We start from the raw sequence: 19,935 nt of genomic DNA on the forward strand, positions 1-19,935 counted from the left end.
GCCTCTAGGAAACAGTACAAATAATGTTGTTTGATATTTAAAGCCTGAATAATCTATTTCTAGCCTGCTTTCTTCCCCAGACTCATTCCACATCACTCCCCTTTGTGAGCTGTGTAGTCCAGCCACCCTGGCCTATTTGCTATTCCCTATTTACAATATTCTTTTCTCATGTCCATATCTTCGCACAGACAGCTCCTTGGACTTGGAATGCACTCCTCCTCACTTCTGTCTCTCAGAATCCCTAGCTTCTTTAAGGCTGGCCCCAGAGCACTACCTTCTACATTAGTCTTTTCTTGATGTTCCAGTTACAGATGTCTCCCTCCCAGAAATTACTTTGTTACTTAATTGGCATACATTTTGTATTTACTTTTCTGGCTATGTATCATTTCCCTCCAATAAAATGTCAAATCCTTGAGGTTAATGACTTGTAAATTATCTTTATATTTCAAGAGCCTAGCACTGTGCCTGGTACATAGTAGGTACTTAATAAAGAATGAATTAACAAAGGAGCCTCCTTCTCCTTTCCTTTTTTTTTTTTTTTTGGGGGTGGGGCAATGAGGGTTAAGTGACTTGCCCAGGGTCACACAGCTAGTAAGTGTCAAGTGTCTGAGGTCGAATTTGAACTCAGGTCCACCTAGCTGCCCCTCTCCTTTCCTTTTTTTTTTTTAATTTTTTTTTTTTAGTGAGGCAATTGGGGTTAAGTGACTTGCCCAGGGTCACACAGCTAGTAAGTGTTAAGTGTCTGAGACTGGATTTGAACTCGGGTACTCCTGACTCCAGGGCCGGTGCTCTATCCACTGCGCCACCTAGCTGCCCTCTCCTTTCCTTTTTAAGACAATTTTACATAGATGGCAGTGAAACTGCTAATGGCCATCAGGGAATTTGTGAGCATGGACCACCAAGTAGTGTGACCAGGAGGACTTGGCCACAGTAAGGTCATGTTCGGTGCTCAGAGGTTGCAGCAGGCACTTAATTGCTGAGAGTCAAGGCTGGCAATGTGGGCTTAAGCAGCACAAAAAAAAAAAAAAAGCTGGAACAGGCAGCAGGTCAGGAATCTAGGACAGACAGAATGAAAAAGTAATCCAGGGCACCAGCAGTGGTACTGAATCGAACCTGATACTGCTGCACACCTCAGAGCTCAGCCAGAAGCTTCTCTACAGGACTCCCACAGCTAGAGCAGAACCTAGTCCCAGGGAACGTGTTGCTCAAAGGGGAGAGCGTATAAGAGATGAGACTGGGTGTCTCTGTTTCAGAAACCAACAAAGAGAAACAGTGGGAATTATGTTGCATTTGAACAAGCTGCTTTTGTCTATTTGCTGATAGGCGATCCAAATGTGGATATGTTTTCCCCTGATTTTTGGACAGCACCAAGCAAGTGACAATAGAACACATGACACTGGTTTATAAAAGACATTGTACATAAATAACCCTGTGAGATATTAAGATTTATTGTTCCCATTTTACAGATGATAAAAATGAGGTTTATTGAAGGTAAAGGGTTTTTATTTAGATATTGGTATAACTGAGACTTGAATCTCAATCTTCTAAGTGTCCAGTATTCTTTACAACACTGTTAGCTTCCCACAAATAGATCATAACACTAATTATACTAACTTGCTTCGAAATGTAGATATAAATGCTCAAATAGATACAACCAAGTACTATTCTTTTATCTCTTCAACAAGTATTTATTTAGCACCTATTGTGTGCCAAGGGGCAGCTAGGTGGCACAGTGGATAGAGTGCCCAGCCTGAAGTCAGGAAGACTTATCTTCCTGAGTTTGAATCTGGCCTCTGACACTTACTAACTGTGTGACCCTGAGCAAGTCACTCAACCTTGTTTGCCTCGATTCCTCACCTATAAAATGAGCTGAAGAAGGAAATGGTAAGCCACTCCTGTATCTTTGCCAAGAAAGGCTCAAGTGGGCTCATGAAGAATCATCAGACATGACAACAACAATTTGCTGGGCAGTATACTAGGTACACCTAGTGCAAATAGTGAAACTATCCCTACTTGCAAAGAGTTTACATTCAAATAGGGGAAACCACGACTATATGCATACATGACACATATAAGTTAATAAATACTAATATATACAAACTATACACAAAATACAGGGTAGTTTGGGAGGAAGGGCAATGGCAAATGAAGCTGCATCTTAAAGGAAAGTAGGGACTCTGAGGTAGAGGTAAGGGGGGGGGGCAAGCTTTCCAGGCAGGTGAGATGGTTAAGGAAGAGGCACAGAAATGGGAAATGGAGTCTCTTGTGTGAGAAATAGAGGGAAGGCCAGTTTGCCTGGATCAAAGAGGGCGGGAAGAGCAATAATGTTCACTGAGGCTGGAAGGATGCATTGGAATCAGGTTATATAAAAATTTTAAAGCTAAAGGGAGGAGTTTATATTTTATTCTAGAGGTGAGTAGGAAGCCACTGGAATTGATTGACTTAGGGAAATCACATGGTCAGATCAGAGTTTAAGAAAAATGACTTTGACAGCAGTCTGTAGGCTGAACTGTTTAATTCTTTTATTCCATTAGGGATCCCGTGGCTCTTTGAACTCTCCTAGTACAGACTCCATCTTATGTAATTTTATCTGTGTGGCCCTTCACACAGTTGCAGAAGCAATTAGATGTTTGATTTCTGAAGCTGGAACCTACTCTGGGGTGAGCCAGGAAAAATACACTTTAGCCTGTTTCCTGGTTGAAATGTGGGGCATAAATAGGTTTTTGGCAGGTTGCCTCCTAAAATCTCATTTCCATTCGCTTGGAGTAAACCATTTAGCTGTTTTGTGATTGATGCATCTGAGGGGCAGTGTGGCATAATGGAGAAAGCCCTGAATTGGGGGTTCAGCAAATCTGGGTTCAGACTTCTACAGGTTTGGTGATCTTGGTCACAGACTTGACCGTTCTGAGGCTCACTTGCTTCCTCTGTAAAATAAAGTTATGCTTTATTGTTGTTCAAAATCCTCTTCAGTTCTGACATTCTGACATTCTATAACTATGAGATGGATAGAGGTATTATGGATAGTTAGGAAGACCAGAGTTCAAATTCAGCCTCAGACATTTAACACTTACTAGCTGTGTGACCCCAGGCAAGTCACTCTGCCTCAGTTTTTTGTTTTTTTACTGTAAAAAGAGCATAATAATATTTGTTTAAAAATGCTGGGGGCAGCTAGGTGGTGCAGTGGATAGAGCACTGGCCCTGGATTCAGAAGGACCTGATTTCAAATCCAGCCTCAGACATTTAACACTAGCTATGTGACTCTGGGCAAGTCACTTAAACCCAATTGCCTCACCCCCCCAAAAAAATGCTTAACAGTTCCTGGCACACAGTAGATGCTAAATAAATGTTTATTCCCTCTCCTTTCCTAGGAATGTTATGAGATAATCTAGTGCTTTGAATTGAATAAATAGTTAATTGAATAAGTGGGTTTCCCCCCATTTTCTACTTCTCTGGTTCCACAATTGAAGATGGAACACAACACTGGCTTTCTTTCAACACATTATTAAAACAAATTAAAATATTTAGCAATTAAAAAAACATTTGAGGTATAATTCAAATGACTGTTTATTTCCAAAGAAGGTATATTGGCATAATCTTAAAATAACAGTTCCAAAGGATTTCTTTTAAAATCTGTAAGGCATTTTGGATGGATGGATGGATGGATGTAAAGCCTGGTCCTCAGTCTCCTGAGTCAGTGTGATTTTTCTGGTGTAGGGTTCTTTGGGGGGGGGGGGGGGAATGAGGATTAAGTGACTTGCCCAGGGTCACACAGCTAGTAAGTGTCAAGTGTCTGAGGTCAAATTTGAACTCGGGTCCTCCTGAATCCAGGGCTGGTGCTTTATCCACTGCGCCACCTAGCTGTCCCTCTGTAAGGCATTTTGATCGGGCTTTTTATTATTTTTTTTTCATTGTTGGCTCACTTGTTCTGCTGCTGCCTCATATTGATTTTTTATGTATTGTTGCTGGAGCTTTGAATTTCTTTGCAGTCATCTTTTGCCACGAGCCACAAGCCTGTTTATTTCAGGAGTCCCCTTTGGGTACATCTGTCCAGCTGTCAGCAGCTCAGATTAATTTTTCGCTCTCATTCTTGTTCCTTATTTTGACATTGTTCCTTTTGATGGGAAAAAAAGTGCTGTCTAATTTCTTTTGCAATAGCTGAGCTGGTACAAAGAAAGGATGGTGAGAATAAGGAAATAGAAAAGCTATGTGCTTTTTAAAAAATTAACTATTACCATTGGGCTTAGACAGAGATTGATTTTGATTGATTAGGTAATGGTGCCCTTTTTCAACTGAGACTCAGGAGTTACCTTTGCTGTTCTTAGAGTTCAGGAATAGCTTGTAAAACCAATTTTATTTTTGCCAGTGAAAGAATGACAAACCTTTAACTTCCTTGTACTATACACACACACACACACACACACACACACACACACACACACATATAGCCCAGGGATCAGCCAGGTAGTGCAGTGGATAGTGTCAGGCCTGGAGTCAGAAAGACTCACCTTCCTGAGTTTGAATCTGGCCTCAGACACATAGTAGCTGTGTGACCCTGGGCAAGTAACTTAACCCTGTTTGCCTCATTTTCCTCATTTGTAAAATGAGCTGGAGAAGGAAATGGCAAACTACTTCAGTATCTTTGCCAAGAAACCCCAAATAGGGACACAAAGAGTTGGACATGACTGAAAGGACTGAGCAGCAAAACTACCTAGCTCAGGACTATCACATGTCTTATAGCCTTCCTAGATGCATAGCTAGATGTGCTGAGTTCTATTCTAGTCAGAAGATTGAGGACTAGAAGAAAGGGATCTAAGAGATTATCTAAGCCAGCCCCTTCCTTATTCAGTCAGTCAGCAATCATTATTTAAGCACTTCTTATCACCCAGGTACTCTGTTGAGCACTGGGAATAAAAAGAAAGGCAAAAACAAGTCCCCAGAGACAGTTTTGTAGAATTCATATTTTATGGGGGGAGGCAATATGCAAAAAAAAATTGTACATCTATGATATTTAGAGAGAGCATAAGTAGAAGGTAATTTCAGAGGGAAGACACTAGTAGGGCTGGGGTTGGTAATGACCAAGGAAGGCCTCCCACAAGACATAAGATTTAGGCTGAGTCTTGAGAGAAGACAAGAGGTGGAGCTGAGGAGGGAGAGAATTCTAGACATTAGAAATTGGGAGGTGATGCATCATGTGTGAAGTGCAGTAAAAAGGCCAAGGTCCATAAATAGTAGAGTATGTGGAGGGAAGTAAAGCATAAGAAGTAGTGGAAAAGTAAGACGGGGCCAGGTTGTGAAGGCCAAAAAGAGGATTTTATATTTGTCCTTGGAAATCGGGTAGTGGGGTGATGTCATGGACAGACCTGTATTTTGGGAAGATCACTTTGACTCCTGAGTGGAATGGGGAGAGAGTTGAGGCTGGGAGAGCAACCAGAAGGCATTGCAATAATCAAGGCATGAGGTGATGAGGACTTGTACCTGGATGGCAGTTGTGTGAGTGGAGAGATGGAGATTTGTATGGGAGATGTTGTAAAGCAACAGATTGGCAATGTCAAAAGGGATCAAAAACTAATTAATGATAGAACCAGGGCTCTATAGCTGATGCTTTCTCCATTATATCTCTTTACCTCTGACTTAATTTCCTTTAAATCATACACCAAAACCAAAGGTTTTGTTTTTGGGAATGTGAGTCCAACTTTTTTTTTTTTAATGGTATTTTATTTTTTCCAATTACATGTAAAGATAATTTTTAACATTCTTTTTTTTTTTTCCTTTTGTGGGTCAATGAGGGTTAAGTGACTTGCCCAGGGTCACTCAGCTAGTGAATGTCAAGTGTCTGAGACTGGATTCGAACTCAGGTCCTCGTGAATCCAGGGCCAGTGCTTTATCCACTGCGCCACCTAGCTGCTCCCTTTAACATTCATGGGGGGGCGGGGCAATGAGGGTTAAGTGACTTGCTCAGGGTCACATAACTAGTAAGTATCAAATGTATGAGTCCTGGATTTGAATTCAAGTCTTCCTGAATCTACAGCTGGTGCTTTATCCACTGCACCACCTAGCTGCCCCCCACATAAGGTTTTGTTTTGTTTTTGTTTTTGTTTTTTGTGAGGCAGCAGGGGTTAAGTGAATTGCCCAGGGTCACACAGCTAGTAAGTGTCAAGTGTCTGAGGCTGGTTTTGAACTCAGGTATTCCTGACTCCAGGGCCAGTGCTCTATCCACTGCTGCTCTATCCACTGCGTCACCTAGCTGCCCTTAACATTAATTTTTTTTTAACTTTTTTTTTTTTTTTTTTTAGTGAGGCAATTGGGGTTAAGTGACTTGCCCAGGGTCACACAGCTAGTAAGTGTTAAGTGTCTGAGGCCGGATTTGAACCCAGGTAGTCTTGACTCAAGGGCCGGTGCTCTATCCACTGCGCCATCTAGCTGCCCTTTTTTTTTTTAAGTTTTTTTTTGTTTTGTTTTGTTTTTAGTGAAGCAATTGGGGTTAAGTGACTTGCCTAGGGTCACACAGCTAGTAAGTGTTAAGTGTCTGAGGCCAGATTTGAACTCAGGTACTCCTGACTCCAGGGCCAGTGCTCTATCCACTGCGCCATCTTGCTGCCCCAACATTCATTTTTAATAAAATTTTGAGTTCCAGATTTTCTCCTTATCCCCTTCCTTCCTCCCTAAGACAGTAAACAATTTTATATTTATATTATATTAATAGACTTCATCAATTCTTTGTATGAGCTCGACTTGTGCAGAAAAGTGTCATTCTCTTGTGGTTGGCATTTATTGGCTCTGATTATATGAAGAGTATAAATTTCCTTTCACTCTTAGAACATCACCGGTTTCTGGACCATACTCATTTCTGTGTATACTTTACATCGTTTGTCCAACATGGTGGTTTTTCATTCGCTATTTCCCACAGGATGATTTTTGTGGTTTGTGGGTTTTGCACAGCTAGGCATATGGGAGGGCACACCTTCATATAAGGCTTCACAGAAGCTGTTTGTTGGTTTGGGAGTTGATTGTCCTGGCTTCTGTTCCACAACTAATTTTTGCTTTGCGTTTTGTGTAGCAACCTTTGCTATCCCTGTGAAAAAGAGTTGTCTCTTTGAAGAGCTCTTTCTGCTCCCAACTAATCAATGTTCATTGAGTATCCATCCACTTGCTACTCTGACATACTTCCAAAGTAGCACTTGAGGAGGCTGTTACCTTTATCTTTTGGAGTCTTCTCTAGAGAGAGTGAAATGCAAGAAGATAGTCTAAAGTTCTGTGTGAGAAGGTCCTTGCAAATCGTTTCCCACAGTCTCTTTTCTTCTGTTCTTTTGCAGACCCAACCTGCTTTATTATGTGTTGCCACCTTTGGGCTGGGCACAGCCAGCATTTGTCTGCTTTAGAAAGGAGAAGCCATCAGAGCATCTTATTGCAATCAACCTTATTAAAGACAAAAATACATTTGTTTCATCTGAGTATTGCTCTAGGTTGGGTGACTGCTTGAAGGGAGACTTGGTCCAACTGGGCTTTACACATTTGTTAGGATATTATTGGTGTTTGGGAATTAGGGCATAGTGGAAAGAGTCAGAAGAGACCATGGTTCCAATCTGGCTTTCAAGACTTAACTAGCCGTGAGATTCTTGGGAAAGCATTTAAAATCTCTGATCATGGAAATACAGTAATAATACCTGTAGTACCTACCTTGAACTGTTGCAAAGATATGAGATAAGACAATTCATTTTAATAAGCATTCACTAAATGCCTGTGATGTGCAAGGCTGAAGATACAAAGAAAAAAATAAAATATTTTCTGCCCTTAAAAAACTTCTGCTTTACTGGGGGAAAATGTGTCACGTCCACAGATAAACAAATGCAGAAGAGATACAAAATATTTCAGAAGGGGAAAAAGGAGTACCATTGACTCATGTAGGAAGTGGCACACAAGTTGAATTTTAAAGGGAATGGGGTATTCCAGGGGCAAAAGGCAGGAGGGAAAAGATTCTTGCATGTAGAGTGTGAGGCACAATCTATGCAAAATCCCAGAAGTAGAAAATGGAACTTCCTTATAGAGTTGATATGGGGCAATAATGTGAAATAATCCTAGAAAGATTTGTTTTTGGAACCAGATCCTGAAGTTCTTTATTCTAATTGGATTTGTGTGCTGAGAGGGTGTGATTTTTTCCCCCCTGGGGCAATGAGGGTTAAGTGACTTGCCCAGGGTCACACAGCTAGTGTCAAGTGTCTGAGGTAGGATTTGAACTCAGGTCCTCCTGAATTCAGTGCCTATGCTTTATCCACTGAGCCACCTAGCTGACCCCTCCTGAAGGGCTTTAAATGTCAAGTTGAGGACTTTGTATTGTAACCTAAAAGAAGAGCTTTTTTTTTTTTAATTTAAAAATTAATAAACATTTATTTTTTCTCCCTCTATTTAAAATAATTTTAAATCCTGAAGAAATATTCATAACTAAGTAAAACAGATTCACATACCTCCAATAGAGTCACATACTACCTCCTGGACTAGAGGGGCCTCTCTTTCCCCTTCTCGTTTCTGAGGTTTGGGCTTTCTGGCCAAGCTAGTATAATGCAGATGAACCTTGAGTAAGCCTTTAATCTATTTAAAACTTCCTTATGCTTTGGCTATCTTCTCTAAGGAATTCTTCTAGTATGACTCGGTTGATGTTAAAGAGGATGTGTTTAGTTTTGCTAGAGTATGGTGGAAAAAAAAAAACAATTAACATTTTATTTCATGCCCTATCAGTTCCCTAGAAACTCCTAGCAGTAAAATAATCCTTAACAAAATTGCAAAGACTTTGTACTTGTTTAAAGCAAAACCAGGAAAGACTTAGCAACCATATCACTTGTGAATTGTGAGGCTTTGAGAGACATTTTCCAGCTTAAAATATGTGGAGATAATAGCAAACAAATTAAAGGAACAGTCTGTACCTGGAGTCTGTTGTCTGATTCCTAGAGTGGGCTTCCATAGCTCCCCTGTCTGTGGATCCATTTGACCCACTGTACCCCAAGCAAACCGCATCAGCTTTGCAGGACAATAAGACGACTATAAAGAATTTCCTGGTCCTCTATATAGGTATTTTGCCTAATGAATATGTGGAATTTCCCTCTCTTGGATAAAGGTATTTCTTTTGTCCAGAGTTCTCTGACTTCAGAATGTGGCTTGACTCACCATCAGGCCTCTCGGAGATGGGAAAGGAAACTGACAGTGTGGTACTATGGAAAAATGTCCAAGTTGGCATGTTTTGATTTGAGTGTCTTTGCACTTCCTTTCTTTGTCTAGAGATAGCTGAGTGGTACGGTGGATAGAGTGCTAGACCTGGAGTTAGGAAGACCTAAGTTCAAATATGGCCTTAGAAGCTTTCTAAGCTATATGACCCTGGGCAATTCACTTAACATCTGTTTGCCTCAGTTTCCTCATTTGCAAAATGAGGATAATGATAGCACCCACCTGCCAGGGTAGTTAGATGTGAGGAGAAAATGACATTTATAAAATGCTTTGCAAACCTTAAGTTACTATACAAATACTCACAATTACTATTTTCTGTTTCCTTCTGACATTTTTTTGGGGGGTGAGGCAATTGGGGTTAAGTGACTTGCCCAGGGTCACGCAGCTAGTAAGTGTCAAGTGTCTGAGGCCGGGTACTCCTGACTCCAGGGCCAGTGCTCTATCCACTGTGCCATCTAGCTGCCCCTTTTCTGACATTTTCTTAAGGTCTCACCCATGCCAGTTTGTCTTCTACTTTGTCTCCATTCTAAATCCCACAGCATAGGGTTGGGGCGAAAATTAATTCGTTAAACTAATTTATATAAATATGTGAATGAAAGAGCTTCTTCATCTTTCCAGGCCTTATCCCCAAATAAATTGATACCAAAGACTGGCCTCTCTTAGGGACTCTGACTCCCAGTGCCTGGAGGAGAGAATGTCCCTATCAATCTGAGGAGAGGGAGCTTCAGGAATCTGGGCTAGCCATTATTCTCTGAGTGCTCCTGGATTCTTTTAGATACTATAGCACAAGATTGGTCCCTTGGCTTTGGGAGGACTTTGAAGGGAACGTGAGTTCTTCCAATTCTCCAATCCAAAATTACCTCCTTCACAGTTTTCCTTTTGACCGTCCCCCTCACCTTTGCCAAGGGAGCAAGGAATGCTAGGCATTCTGGAAAGCACAGAGATCCTTAATTTAGGGGTATGAGTCTTTATTCCTTGGTAGTCAAATCAATAAAGTAAGCTTAAGCACCCATTGTGTGCCAGGCCCTGTGCTTGCTACTAAAAACTAGCTAGCTCCTACCCTCAAGGAGTTTATTTTTTTTTTTTTGGTGAGGCAGTTGGGGTTAAGTAACTTGCCCAGGGTCACACAGCTAGTAAGTGTCAAGTGTTTGAGGCCAGATTTGAACTCAGGTACTCCTGACTCCAGGGCCGATGCTCTATCCACTGTGCCACCTAACTGCCCCCCTCAAGGAGTTTAAGTTGTTTTGGGGCAGGGGGAGAGAGAACCTCACATTCTGTAGATAAAGAAGTAAATACAGAGTAGATACTAGGTAATTTCAGGGTTGGGGAGAGCACTAGCAGTTTAGATGATCAGGAAAGTTCTCTTCAAGCAGCTGTTGCCTGAGCCCAGTTTTGAATTCTAAAAACTGGAAGTGAAGAGGAGGGAGGGAGGGCCTTCCTGGCATAGGGGACTGTGATAGACAGTGCTAAAGCATGTATGTGAAAGGTGGAAAGTCATGTGTGATAAACTGCAAGAAAGCCACTTTCACTGGACAATGGAATACTCAGAGGGGAGTGGAGAAATGTGTAAGAAGACTGGAAAGATAGGTTGAAGCAAGGTTCTGAAGGGCTTTTCCATGCCATGCAACAGAGTTTGTGCCTAGTGAGCTATTGAAGTTTACTGAGATTCACAGTGACTCATCAGACTGTGCTTTTATTTGGGATCTCAAGATTAGGTCCAGAAGAGCCCTCAGAAACTACATACCTAGGTTTTTGTTGTTGTTGTTTTTTTTTTTTAAGTGAGGCAATTGGGGTTAAGTGACTTGTCCAGGGTCACACAGCTAGTAAGTGTTAAGTGTCTGAGGCCGTATTTGAACTCAGGTCCTCCTGAATCCAGGGCCGGTGCTCTATCCACTGCGCCACCTAGCTGCCCCCTACATACCTAGTTTTAATTCCTTCATTTTATACATGAAGAAACTGAAGTCTAGTCATTTGTCCAGGCACACACATAGCTAGGGAGCATCCCAGCTCAGGTGCAAGTCAGTTAAACTCCTTGGGCCTCAATTTCTTCATCTGTAAAGTGAGAGGTTAGAGTAGATGGCCCCAGAAGTCCTTCCAACTCTAAATCTATGTTCCAAGAATATCGCTAGGTTTGGGGCAGGTTTGGGGGAGGGTGGATTGGAGAAGGGAGAGACTCAATGCAAGAATAGTTAGGAAGCCATTGTAATAATCTAGGTAAGAATCTTGGATGGAGATCTGAAGAAAAGACCTGTGAGAGAAATGTAAAGGTAGAATCTATGCGAATTGGCATTTGAATATGCTGGGGTGGGGTAGGGGGAAGAATAAAAAGTGATTCTGTTGCTTGTCATTCTGGATGACTTTTCACTAAGGCTATGCATTTAAAAAACAATTTTTTTTCCTCATTTACTTTTTATCTAGCCTTTGGTTCTTAGCTTTTACTGGAAAGTCTTTCACCTTTTGAGATTTAGTATTCTTTGAGGTTACCATCCTTGTACTTGATAGGACTTGATGTGTGATGTTTTTCATTTGCCCCACTGACACCAAAGTTGGTTTTTCTGTTCTTTTGTTGTTGCTTATTTCTGGTTTTAAGCTAGGTGATTTCTTTGGGTTGGTGGGGGTGGGGGGAGGCGGGCAGCAATTGTTAATGGTCCCAGCAGGGGCCTATTCTGAGAAAGCCAGTTTGTCTAGGATTTGAGTAACTGAACCTAGGATTACAATCTCCCCCAGAATTGGGGGGAGGGGGGAAGAAGGTTGAAATGGGGAGGAGGGAGAAGGGAAGGATTGTACAGGTCTCCATTCTTATCTGCAGAGTACCTATTTTCTCCCCTGATACATTGGGGGTAAATTAAAACTGAATTGGTTATTTCAAGGATTGAATCACCAGCCCTTATTTCTTTCTGAAGGAGGGCCCAAAGTGGTTAATAATGAATCAGCCCTGTTTTATGACCATATGGTGTGTGCTTATGTTATAGTGGGAGCCCACAGTATGAGGCCCGGGACGAGTCTGCTCTCTTGGTTTTGAAGAAAGAGTCATCTAGGGAGCAGGCCATATTGGGATTTACCTCTCTCTTTCCTTAGAAGCAGGTCTGGGTTTCTAAACATCCAGCTGATTGGGGAGGATTTCCTGTCATTTTGCAGGTTATAATTTACCATCATAAAAACCCCCACCCGTTTTGTGCTATTGTCTGCTTTCTCCTTTTTCCCTTTTCCTTCCCACCCCCAGCCCCCCCTTTTAGAGTGGGAGGGAAGCCAGATGGAACACGCTGCAGTCTGAATGAACCCTGAACAACGACAGACTAACGTGGATGCTTGTTCCGTTTCTTCCTCAGCTCCAGAAGAAAAGGAGGTAATCAGAGGCCAGTATGGGAAACTCATAGACGCTTATGGCTGCTTGGGCGAGCTCAGGTTAATATCTGGTAAGTGCCCATTCAGGTTAAAAATGACGGGAGTTGGGATGTGCGTTAGCGTGCTCCACAAATAGCTGGCAAATAGCACCCCTGCGTCAGGTCTGAAAGACTCCAGGGGTCCAGCTGTTTGATTTTGCATCTGTAATCGAACCCCTTCAGCATTTCTTTAGAAAACCAAACTCACATCTTAGTGCAGTTGAAAGGGGGCAAGGGGCTAACGGCTGCATCTGGATCATCTCTATTTATTCTGTGGACCACAGGCAGCTAACAGCTTTAGGCTGGTGCCAGACGAGACTGGCATGGTGGAGAACTGAACTTCCTTCCATCCTCCACCCAAATAAAAGCCAGGTCTGGGCAGCCTGGGCAATTTTTAGTCTTTTGGTCTTTTTGAATGGCTTCTGTAGGATGAGAAGATGCTGCCAGGGGGATGCGGGTGAAAGACAGGGTGGATGGGCAGGACTGCTAAAAGTCTCACTTGGAGGGCACAGGAGCTGAGATGGGGGTGGTGTAAGGATTATAGACGTGGCAGGAGGTGAAGAGCAAAAATGCAAATTTACCGAAGGAAGGTAAAGAAATGCTGGTTTAGAGCTGGGGTGGGGAGGTGGGAATGGGGGTTTATAATTTTATCTGATCCTAGAAGGTATAAAAATGTTGGGAAATAGCATCAGACAGGCTGGAAGAACTGGGTTCAAACCACCCTGCCTTTGACAGCTGTGTGGCCAGGAGAAGGGCACTTAAATATTTCTGAACCTCAGTTTCTTCATCTACAAAATGGGACTTCTGTTATAGGACTGCTTTGAAGCTCAAATGTAATAACATAGGTAAATTGTTATACAAATGTCATTATTGTTGTTGTTATTGTTGTTATAAACTAGTGTTTCAAGCATACTGCTTTTGGGGAGTAATCTGGTCATAAGCTGTGTAGTTCAAGATGTCTTAGCTTCTAGTATAGAACAATTTGGTTCTGGTGTGTCTGCACCACAGATTACTGATCCTTCAGGGTCCAATTGTACCACAGATTCACTCTCTGCTTAAGAAATAGGTCCTGTTTTTTTATCTGGAATCCACCCACTTTTTACCCATTATCTTTTTTTTTTTTTTTTTTAGGCAATCAGGGTTAAGTGACTTGCTCAGGGTCACACAGCCAGTAAATTTCTGAAGTTGAGTTTGAACTCAGGTCCTCCTGACTCCAGGGTCAATGCCCTATGCCACCAACATGGCCCCACCCATTATCTTTTCCTGGCCTGCAGATTCCTTTCACATGACCCAGACCTATTTCTAGGCTACTAGTTTATTTCACTTACTCTCAGTTGACATTTCAGGAATTATGATTAAATAAAAATGGGACATTTTCCCCCACAGGCTTAAGGATTTCTCCTCTTTCTCCCCATTCCATATCTCAGAAGTTTCAGGACATGTTTTTAAAATGAATGGCTTAAAAAAACCCTCAACTACCTTTATTATGTTTTTTGCTACATTTTTGGAGGTTTTGCTGACACAGGATAATTATTCTTCAACTTGAACCCTTCCCTCAGAGACTGTTCCAAGTTTTCTCTTTCTTCAAGCTTCCAGTTTCATCCCACTCCCTTTCTCTTGGCAGATGACCTTACCTCCTACTTTAGGAAGGAGTTGAGGTCACCAGACATAACTCCTTCAATCCAGCACTCTTGTACCTCAAAAACCTCTTTGTTCTCACCTTTCCCCTCCTCCATTGCTTTTATCTCATGGGATTAGATGGTGGTCCTTTTTGCCAAGAATGCTACTGTCGGGGCAGCCAGGTGGTGCAGTGGATAAAGCACCGGTCCTGGATTCAGGAGGACCTGAGTTCAAATCTGGCCTCAGACACTTGATACTTACTAGTTGTGTGACCTTGGACAAGTCACTTAACCCTCATTGCCTTGCCCAAAAACAAAAAACCCCAAAAGAATGCTACTGTCATCTCTTTTAGAATCTTGTTCTGTTGGTCATTCTTGCTCTTATTTTTTATCTTTTCCTTCTCATTGGCTTCTTCCTTGCTGCATACAAATATACTCGGGTCTCCCTTATCCTAAAAAACAAATCATGTCTCTACCTTGCTATCCCCACAAGTTATCTTACGTATTTCTCAGTGTCACACACACACACACACACACACACACACACACACACGAGAGAGAGAGAGAGAGAGAGAGAGAGAGACAGAGAGAGAGAGAGAGAGAGAGACAGAGAGAGAGACAGAGACAGAGAGAGAGACAGAGACAGAGAGACAGAGAGAGAGAGAGAGAGACAGAGAGAGATGGCATTGGTAAACTCCCCAAAGGAGTGGTCTACATATTCATTGCTGATACTTACTCTAAATCCCCTTGAAATTTGTCTTCCAATCAGACTTTATTGAAACCTCTCTCTAAGATCATAAATGACTTCTAAATGGATTTCTCTCACTTTTCATCCTCAACCTAGTGAATTTGATGCTGCTCACCATTCCTTTTTTCTTGATATTATTTTCCTTTGGCTTCTATAATGTTGTTTTCTGGTTCACTTTATCTGCAGGACATCCCTTCTTGTCTGATTAATAGTTGTCTTTTCTTTCCCTAATGGAAAATATGGGCAGCTGGATGGCTCAGTGGATAGAGTGCCAGACCTAGAGTCAGGAAGACTCCTCTTCCTGAGTTTAAATCTGGCCTCAGACATTTACTAGCTGTGTGACCCTGGATAAGTCACTTAACCCTGTTTGTCTCAGTTTCCTCATCTGCAAAGTGAGTTGGAGAAGGCAATGGCAAACCACTCCAGTATCTTTGCCAAGAAAACCCCAAAATGGGGTCACAAAGATTTGGACACAAATAAAAATGACTGAATGTACTGGTCTACCTCTTCTCTCTCTAGACTCAGTCATTTGGTGAACTCATCCACTCCCATGGCTTTGGTTATCTTCTCTGAACAGAAGACCCAAAGAAATATATCAGTGCTGTATCCCCACCTACCTGCTGGGTATTGCTACCTAGTTGTTCCAATATAATTTCAAACTCACCGTGTCTGGGAGAGGAAATCTTTGTATCATACATTAGGGGCCCCACTTCTTCCTAATTCTTAGGCAATTATTTTCTTCTGAGAGCTTTTGTATCTCCTTTTCCATTTGGCTTTTCAAGCTGTTGACTTTTTTCTCATGACTTTCCTGCATCACTCTCGTTTCTCTTTCCATTCTTTCCTCCACTTTTCTAACTCTTCCTTCTATCTCTCCTACTTTTTCTTCAAAGTCCCTTTTGAGTGCTTCCATGGCCTGAGACCAGTTCATATTTTTCTTGGAAGCTTTGGATGTAGGGGCTTCTAAGGTTGTTATCCTCTTCTAAGGGTGCACCTCGATCTTCCTTGTCACTAAAGAAACTTTCTATAGTTCTCAACTTTCTTTGCTTGCTCATCTAGCCATCTTTTACTTGACTTTTAACTCCCTCTAACAGTAGGGCCCAACTTCCAAGTTGTATTGTCCCAAGCTTCAGAGGGTCCCAGGTGTTTTGGTTTGAGGGAGGGCAGGTTTTTCTCTTGCCTGGTCTGTTCTCTGGTCTGAAGAGAACCTCAAGCCAACTTGCTAATTAACCAGCCAGCAAAACTTTTTGTGCTGTGGGACTTAGCTCTGGACGAGCCTGTGCCCCTCCCTCACCTGGGCCTCCCGCCGCTCAAGATTTCATCCTGGTTCCCTGCTGGGGTGGGGTAGTAGAATTCCTCCTTAGGTCCCCCAGACACCCCTGGTTTTTCTCCCGGCCAGTCATTCAGCCCTCTCACCAAGCTGTAAGCTTAGTTCCAGAAGACTGGTGCTGCAGCTGATTTGGAGGCTTGGGGGAAAGTTTCTCTGGTGCAGCCTGCCCTGGGGACTGTGTTGACTCTACTTACAGCCCAGCACAGCCCCATCTAAACTGTCTTTGGCTGGAAAATTATCTCAGCTCATCTTTTTGTGAGTTTTGCTGCTCCAGGGGTTGTTTTATTGCTGGTTTTGGGGATAATTGTGTCGGGACCTCTGTGTGTTTAATGTCTTTCCTCTGCCATCTGCGGAGGGCCCACTTCTTTAGTGATGGGTTATTTTGTTGAGTGTGTATAGGATTTCAGAGAGAAAGGGAATTATCATTAGGTCAAGAATGATAGCCAGAGAGGCTTGGAAGGTCACTCAGCCTTCTAGGCCTTCTAGGCTGAGTATCTCAATTTGAAGGCAGCCTGCTTACTTGACTTGTCTGATCCCTCAAAGCTTCCAAGAAACCAACCAGGCTGGGCTTTGTGAGCTGTGAAGTATGACCTATAAAGAACAAACAATGAAAGTGAGAGTGAGACTTGGCCTGTATCCCAAGAAAAACAAAAAGAGAGAAAGGTCCTATAGAAACACAAATATTTATAGCAGCCCTCTCTTTTTTGTAGTAGCAAAGAGCTAGAAACTAAAGGAGTGCCTTAGAGTGAACACATTAGCTTATATGAATGTAATGATGGCTCAGGGTGGGCCCAAATAGCAATTGTATCTCTTTTGGCCAGAAACCTTGGGGGCTTCCACTTCCCTCCCCCATCTTTTTTTTTTTTTTGAGCAGGTAAAAAAAGCCTTTCTTTCTTTGCTTCATTCCTTACCTAGCCTTAATAACTAAATGGGAATTGCCTCAGCAAACTGAGATCTGTGAAAAAGGCTTTAGCTTAAAAGGCCAAGCAAGGTCTCCTACTGCATATGGGGCCATCTCCAGGCATCCTAACCTATGTCTCGTCATTGGACCCAGATGGCTCTGGAGAAGAGAGTGAGGCTGGTGACCTTGCATACCCCTCTCTCACTTAAATCCAATACAGTGCCAGTCATGACATCTGTTATGGTCCTCTTTGAGAATGAAAGGACAAACAACAATGGAATATTGATGCCATAAGAAATGAAGAAAAGATGGTTTCAGAGAAACCTAAGAATAATCATAAACTAAGGCTGAGTTAAATGAGTATAGAACCAAAAAACAATTTATGCTGTAACATATCAGCATTGTAAAAATGAACCATTTTTGGGGGAGATGAGAACTCTGATCAATACAATGATCTACCATGATTTAAGAGGGCCAGTGGTGAAGAATTCTAATTGTACAGGAATTCTCCTGACAGGCAACTGATAGATTAATTTGCAGAAAAAAAACCATACATTTTTGGACTTGGCCAATATTGGAATTTATATTGCTTTACTCTGTTTATTTGTTATAGAATTTTTTTTTTCTTTTCTAGTGGCAGGGTGAATGTAAAGGAGAAAATAAATGCTTAGGAATTAAAACCGGGTATTTAAATCTTCACCATTCATTTGGGCAAGTCACTTCACTTTACTGAGTGTTTTCCCATCTGTAAAATGAGAAGGATATTTATCTTATTGATCTGAAAGTTCGCTCTCAGGTGAAAACACCGAAAAGTATAAACAGCCATTCACATGTAGGGTGGTATTATTGATAGAACAGATTTGTAGAACTACTCTATCACCAAATTGCAGATCTCAATTGTGTGTGCTAATGGCAGGACAAAGCTATAGAATAGTTTGGACATCATGACCCACCTTGAGTGTGGATGGCTGAAAGAAGGGTATTTCCCAGAATGCTCAGGAGTTGCAGGGGAAGGGATGGGCCAGAGACCAACTGGATAGGGGGGAAATCTTCCTGAAAATAGGTGAGAGAGAGTGGTAGGGTTGCAAAAAAGCCACCTCAGGCAAACTGAGTAAGGCAGAGGGACACTGATCAGCTCTGGTGATACATGGGTTATTTAACATTCAGAGATTTTAGGGCAGACCCTAGTGGGAAAGTCACCTTAGAATGAAAATTCTTGTCTCTGATATATCAATTTTTAGAATCAAATAAAAGTAGGCTATCTAGAGTATCTTGAAATGAATAACCCCTATAAATCTTGGGTGTTAAGTGGATAATTACATAATGATTCTGCAATAGAAAGGAAGAAAACTATGACCTTTCTTTCTTCCCTTCCTTCCCTTCCTTCCCTTCCTTCCCTTCCTTCCCTTCCTTCCCTTCCTTCCCTTCCCTCCCTTCCCTCCCTTCCTTTCCTCCCTTCCTTCCCTTCTTTCCCTCCTTTCTGACATTAGTTAGAGGTGGTGCAGGCTTGGAGTCTGAGTTCAAATCTGGCCTCAGACTCTAGCTGGGTGCAAGTCATTGCATTTCCTCAGTTTTCTCATCTATAGAATGAGCTGGAGAAGGGCATGGCAAACCACTCCAGTATCTTTGCCAAGCAAAACCCAAATGGGGTTACAAGAAGAAAACAATTGAACAACAACAAAATTAGTAGCCTGTGAGAATCTTTTGTTTAAACCTTGTAGTTGAACTGTCGACGAAGGGAATGATGTGGTCCTTGGACACACCAAAGCAATTTGGAAAATAGCCTAAATGGTTATCATCATCAGTATGTAAGGCTGTGTGACCACTGGTAGAAGGTAGGAGGGTATAGCTATGCAAAACACAACATTGTTTTTGAATAAACAAAGCCTGTGTTGTGCCTGCTGGTATCACCAACCCCCATCCCAGTAGTGGAAATGACAAATGATCATTGAGAGGTCAGTTCAAATCCAGAGGGACCATTTCTCTCTGTTTAAAAAAATAAGTTTTATTTATATCTTTTGTTGTCACATCACCCACATATCCCAATGTAGTCATCCCCTACAAAAAAAAAAGAGGAAAAAAAAACAGTTAAAAAAGCTAACCCACACTTTGAAAAAGTCTGATATTGTATTCAGTGCTTTACACCCAAGTCCCCCAGTTTCTGTAAAGAGGGTAGGGAGGTAGGTGCCTTGTCATACCTCTTCTTTGAAACCAAGCGTGATCATTAATTTAACAGAATTCAGTTTTAGTTGGTTTGTTTTTCTTTCCATTTACATTGTTGTAGTCATTGTATATTTTGTATTCTTGTTTCTACTTCTTTGCTTCTCTATTGATCACATTGATCATTTCTTATAGGATAGAGATATTCCATTGTATTCATGTACCACAGTTTGTTTAGTCATTCTCCTATCTTAACATACAGAACATTTTCAAAGGAGCTCTGGGGAAATTGGATAGCAGCAGCTAGGTGGAGCAATGAATAGAGGCCTGGGTCTGGAGTCGGGAAAATCTAAATTAAAATTTAGCTTCAGACACTTGCTTTTTTTTTTTTTTGGCAGGGCAATGAGGGTAAAGTGACTTGCCCACAGTCACACAAGTAGTAAGTGGCAAGTGTCTGAGGCCCAATCTGAACCCGGACACTTTCTGAACTATGTGGTCCTGGACAAGTCTGTCTTAATTTCTCATGGGAATAATGTCAGCACCTACCTTCCTTGGGTTGTTGCTAGGATCAAATGAAGTCC

At 41.9% G+C, this 19,935-nt stretch overlaps 1 protein-coding gene across 5 annotated transcripts in view; it reads left to right on the top strand.

The window, feature by feature from the left end:
- SYNJ2 (synaptojanin 2) overlaps positions 1-19,935 on the top strand; it is a 150,781-nt gene that overhangs the window by 21,270 nt on the left and 109,576 nt on the right. For 4 of the 5 annotated variants that reach the window (XM_044000382.1, XM_044000383.1, XM_044000385.1 and 1 more), the window contains exon 2: positions 12,546-12,632. In XM_044000382.1, the coding sequence (XP_043856317.1) occupies positions 12,546-12,632 (87 nt within the window). Of the gene's footprint in view, positions 1-12,226; positions 12,355-12,545; positions 12,633-19,935 lie in introns of those variants that run through there. The other variant, XM_044000384.1, reaches the window with a different exon arrangement.

Source organism: Dromiciops gliroides, chromosome 4 (genome assembly GCF_019393635.1).
Source record: "Dromiciops gliroides isolate mDroGli1 chromosome 4, mDroGli1.pri, whole genome shotgun sequence".
Classification (NCBI taxonomy): domain Eukaryota; kingdom Metazoa; phylum Chordata; class Mammalia; order Microbiotheria; family Microbiotheriidae; genus Dromiciops; species Dromiciops gliroides.